At 33.1% G+C, this 4,987-nt stretch overlaps 2 protein-coding genes across 2 annotated transcripts; one reads left to right on the top strand and one right to left on the bottom strand.

Moving 5' to 3' along the window:
- Positions 1-1,280: 1,280 nt before the first annotated feature.
- LOC134253972 (nicotinamidase-like) lies at positions 1,281-2,593 on the top strand. Its single transcript, XM_062736548.1, has 3 exons — positions 1,281-1,376; positions 2,215-2,301; positions 2,415-2,593. Exons 1-3 carry the CDS (start codon positions 1,307-1,309, stop codon positions 2,561-2,563), a joined length of 306 nt encoding a protein of 101 aa, XP_062592532.1. The 5' UTR covers positions 1,281-1,306; the 3' UTR covers positions 2,564-2,593.
- A 1,670-nt stretch (positions 2,594-4,263) lies between these two features.
- LOC134253973 (retinol dehydrogenase 7-like) lies at positions 4,264-4,808 on the bottom strand (the record flags this gene model as incomplete). Its single annotated transcript, XM_062736549.1, has 2 exons — positions 4,264-4,583; positions 4,657-4,808. Coding segments are annotated over 2 exons (382 nt in total), but the record flags the coding sequence as incomplete, so codon positions are not given.
- Positions 4,809-4,987: the final 179 nt, after the last annotated feature.

Here is a 4,987-nt window from a genome sequence, read left to right as displayed (position 1 = left end):
TATAACTATAAAGGCTTATATAACATTGTATAAACCAAACTTGCACAAATGTTGCATCAAGAGATGAAAACTCTCAAATTTGCTTCAGATGCTGGATTTTGACTAGATTTTCATGAAGAAGAACTAGTTTAAATTTTTTATGTAGGTCTATTTCAAAGTATCAGATCAAAATTGCTTAAATATTTTCATTTTTGGAATGTACACTTTTTGTTGGTGAATTGTGTGACTTTGCCTTACTTAAAGACAACATTCGTTAGGTGAGCTCTGTAATCTCTGATTACCTATGTTTTGTATTGGCTAATCAAATATATTCTTTAGAGAAAATCTTTTCCTTTACATTTCATAGTTTATGTTTAATTTATTCTTTTTAATTGTGCATAAGAAAAATAGACATTTATTTATGAAGGATATATTCAATATCAAAGTCCATAAAACAATACAAATTAGGAGCAGAGCAAACACGGACCTCTAAAACATCAGAGGTGGGAGTGACATTTCCCGGTCACATAACCCGCCGTGTGCAGCATCAAGATAATGTATATATAATTAGATCAAGGTTATTCTTTTGTTTAACGGAAAAATCCGTCAATTCAGTGTATAAATAATGGACTAACAATTAGTTTGAAAAATTCAGTCAGCATTTGACTCAATGATAAATTGTATTTGCTGACAAGGTCATTGTGTCGACCAAAAAACTTACAGAATAATGGCTTTCAACGAGACTGCTGATATTCTTGTTTCATCAACTTGATTGTCAATAACTTACCTGTTTTAGAAATTGTTCATACGTAGAGCATGCTCTTGAGTATCGAATATTACCTAATAAATATTGCACAGCAATTACAACTTTATCTCTTGGTAATACTGAAACCAACTTTTATTCGCGAGCGAGAAATATCCGCGAGTTTTGCAACATACTTTAACTCGCGAATATTAATAGCAGCGAATCATTTATTTGGCTTTGTATTTGCAGAGAATAGTATCATTGATAATAGCATTCATTAATCGTCGCTGATCGATTTCAAACTGAAAAACCAACGCGAATACTAGTTGGTTTACAGTAAGTTAGTGTGGCAACCGATAAATTGCACAGGAAAATATCGATGGAACCTGGTATATGGTAACCACATCCATCACAAAACCAACAACAAACAAAAAATCTGCAAATCTTTAGTGTTGGTTGTGTGGCTGAATAGATGAAATATCCATCTTATAATTTTAGAATATATACCTATTTGCATTTTTTTTTAATGGTGGATTCAGCCACACACTTCGCTTGATGCCAAACTGAAGGAAGAAAATATATATGGTCATTATTACTGGTCTGGCGTTGGATTACTGTGTTTATTATACTGCCAAGGATGCAAAGAAGCTAGGCTAGTTTTTTTTTTTTATTGAATTGAGCTCTTTTTAAGTCATTGCATTATATTTACATTCAGTGTAATTTTCCTCATGATATCCATTAGAAATCCACGACGTTCAAATTTCTATAACACACGCAAAACCTTGTCACCGCGCGTTAGAATACATAGTAGGAACTACATGCAATTTCAATACTCTACGAACACCAAAATGTAAAATGTTTTATTTCAGTTTAATGAAAAACTATAACCCTGAAAAATTAAAGTAAAAATTAACGTAATGTGCGTTAAGAATTAATTTGTCACTTTTTTCCTCACAATGTTTGTTTGCGTAATTTAACTTTGCAACGTCATTTAACGTCATTTGACGCCACATACGGCTCTTACATCTATTAACCACGGCAGTTTTGAAGGGCGCTAAATTCACATTAAAGATTAACGAAATAAGCAATTATGAAGAAGGAAAAATTAGAAATGTAAATATAAGCAATGAATTCATATTTTTGGATTTTTCTATAACACACCTGGCCATACCGACAAATTATCAATTCAATTTGTTGTGTTTTCCAGGTGTGTTATCCTCTCGAGAATATTCCAAAAATATGAATTCAATGCTTAAATATATTTATTAAAAAAATACATTTACTTTTTTTTAAAAAAAAATATATCATTATTAGTCCATGCTCTTCCCTCGATTCTATCTGTTTATCTTTTAGAAAAAAAAAACTTTTCCTTTTCTGCAAAATTATAATTATTCATATTTTTCACTATCATCTTTCCTTCTATATCATTGCTTTGATTTTAAAATATACTTACATGTACATAACAGTTTTGCTTTATTTTACTTTCTTAGGATATAACGTATATGTTGTACAGGATGCCACAAGAGGAGTATCGAATGTGACTTCAGTTGGTGCCATTACAGACATGGACTCGAGAGGTAGGTGAAGCCGTGAAGGGTGCCTTCCCACTCAGCCAACATATTAAAATCAAATGCTAAACTTTTTTTAAGCTTACGACTATGACAATATAATAGTCTGGTTTTTTATTTAGGTATTCGCATGGTGCTGTCCAGTCAGCTTACAGCGGTTATGGAGAATCTCACAAGCGCAGGGTTTATATTGCAGAGTCCTTGTTTTTCTTGGAAAACAACAGTTTTCATTATTGTTGGGTTGTTTTTGCATATGTTGGTACCTCTCTAAACTACTCAAATAAAATGATCAATGCAAATATTTGAAGTGTGGCGGGAAATTTACACACTGTCCTCTTTGTTTAAAAAACACAGCATAAGTACATGTACTTTATGTACATTAAGGCTTTATGTAGATACGATGGACATCTGACGACATCAACGTGAGCTTGCGTAATAAGATTTCCAAAAATCGTCCTTATTCTCAAAGTATAAGTCCACTGTTTTAATAAGTGACAAATTAATTCATGTTTTGTCTTCGCTTCATTAGAAATTTTTTTGATATGCAGTGGGTGTTATTTCAATTCAAGGCATCGGGCAATTTTTGGAATTAGATTCTTCTTCAAAATATTGCATTGCCTACAAACATACATCGGAAAATCCTTAAAAGGTATTTTACTTAGCTTATAGAGCTGATGGTGCCTATTATAAGTCTCATTTCCTCGTAAATTTCAATATTTCACAGTATTTACATGTATCCCTTTGCTCCACATTTCACCATTTTATTTTAATCATAATTTCATCAACAACAATAATATTAGATTCAAATGGAAAATAGTCTGAAATATGACGCATTGCTTACTTTCCCATGACACGAAGAAAATCTAATATGGTGAATAATAAGATCAGTAATTTCTTATTTCATACTACCACACATGTACTCTGAGCAATGAACTCGTCAAATGATACCCCGTCTCCCGTATGATTATAGTGGCAAAGTCTATGTTTTGCTCTGGGAGACCCAAAATTAGTGTCAGATCAAAAAGAAAATTAAATGGTGCATATATAATGGCATTACGTAATAAAGAATCTGTGAATGTATCATTACATTTTTTTCAGTGGTATAGGAAGAGTTGCAGATAAGAGATGGGTACCCTTCGATATTGTAGAAAGAATGGCAGTGTCCGTGTTTTGGAATGGAGAAACCCAAAATATGTGTCGGATCAAAAAGTAAAAGAGGAGATCACCATGGCATTATGTAACAAAGATTCATTGAAATCTCATTAAATTTCATTCAGTGGTATGACAGGAGTTGCGACGAAGAGATGTGTACTCCAAAGCGTAACAGACGGATGGACAACCCGATCACTATATATACATTCCCAATTTTTAAGTTGGGTTAAAAATATGAGTTATATATGAAAATAAATTTACTATCCTACATATCTAATTCACATCAGAAGAGTTGCTTTTTAAATCAGAATATCACATTTGTAAAGTTAAAAGCATCCATCATTCCATCTACAAGAGTTATCTTCCTTTTAATTAGATCATATTAGTTTCAAAATACTCTTTTCTGCAACTCCTCTTATACCACTGAATGAAATTTAATGAGACTTTTACAGAATGTTTGTTACAAAGTGTCATTGTGCACCTTCTATTTTATTTCTTCATCGGACATATTTCGGTTTGCCCATAGCGAAAAATTGACATACCATTCTCTCTCTCTAATACTAGTAATGAAGGTTACCCTCAACTCCTCCTATACTACTGAATTAAAATTATTAACTTTCAAAGATTCTTTGTTACATAATGCCATTGTGAACCTTCTATTTTACATGTTTATTTGACACCTATTTCGGGTTTTCCAGAGCAAAACATGCACTTTGCCATAATAATCTTTTGGGAAGCGGGGGTATAATTTAGTGAGCTCAGTGACCACAGTACCTCTATATTTTATCATAAAATGGATAAACCTGATATTTATACACACCAAAATACATATTATAAAAAATATGTTAATTTCATTATCAAAATTATCAATATTCAAAATATAATGTACAATTTTCCCAAATGATTATATCATGTATCATGTAGTTTAGTGACGGCATCGGGAGGTGGCGTCATTGACCAGTACCACGTGTTAAACCATAGCGGTAACAGAGAGACGGGGTAGAAATAATATTTACAGTCAAGTCCACATCTGTAACGCCTCTTTGGCATCACGGAAAACAGCGCGTGGTAAATGGCGGTAGTTACTGGGGAAAGATTCTCATATTGAGTCTGTGGTATCTCATCGAAGGAATCTTTTGCTACAGACAAAATAATAACTTTTGTCTTTATTTATTCACTCGCATAAATGAAAAATCATTATTTAAGTCTTACTTTTCTGTAACCATTGCTGTCCATAAAATTGCTCCACTTCGTCAAACGCCTTCTGTAGAGCAGATTTCATCTCGTTAGGGTCTACGATCCGGGTTTTAAATGAGCCTGGTTGGATTGTGTGTGACGTCACACCAACGGTATACAATTCTCGTCTACAATATGCGCAGAAGGATAAAACGTACGCTGAACTAGGACCTGGGGTCCCCCGCAAATAGTTCGTCATTTTGCGTAGTAATAAAACAATCTAGGAACTCTCCAGGCATTAAAGGCACAAAAGTAAATTCATCGATATCATCAATACGGAGACCTCAGGTCACCTTATATATTAATT

Source organism: Saccostrea cucullata, unplaced genomic scaffold (assembly GCF_032062105.1).
Source record: "Saccostrea cucullata isolate Sc308-1 unplaced genomic scaffold, CSIRO_AGI_Scuc_v1 ctg19078, whole genome shotgun sequence".
NCBI lineage: Eukaryota > Metazoa > Mollusca > Bivalvia > Ostreida > Ostreidae > Saccostrea > Saccostrea cuccullata.
The sequence above is the reverse complement of the archived record's forward strand: the minus strand, read 5'-3'. Positions and strand labels throughout refer to the sequence as shown.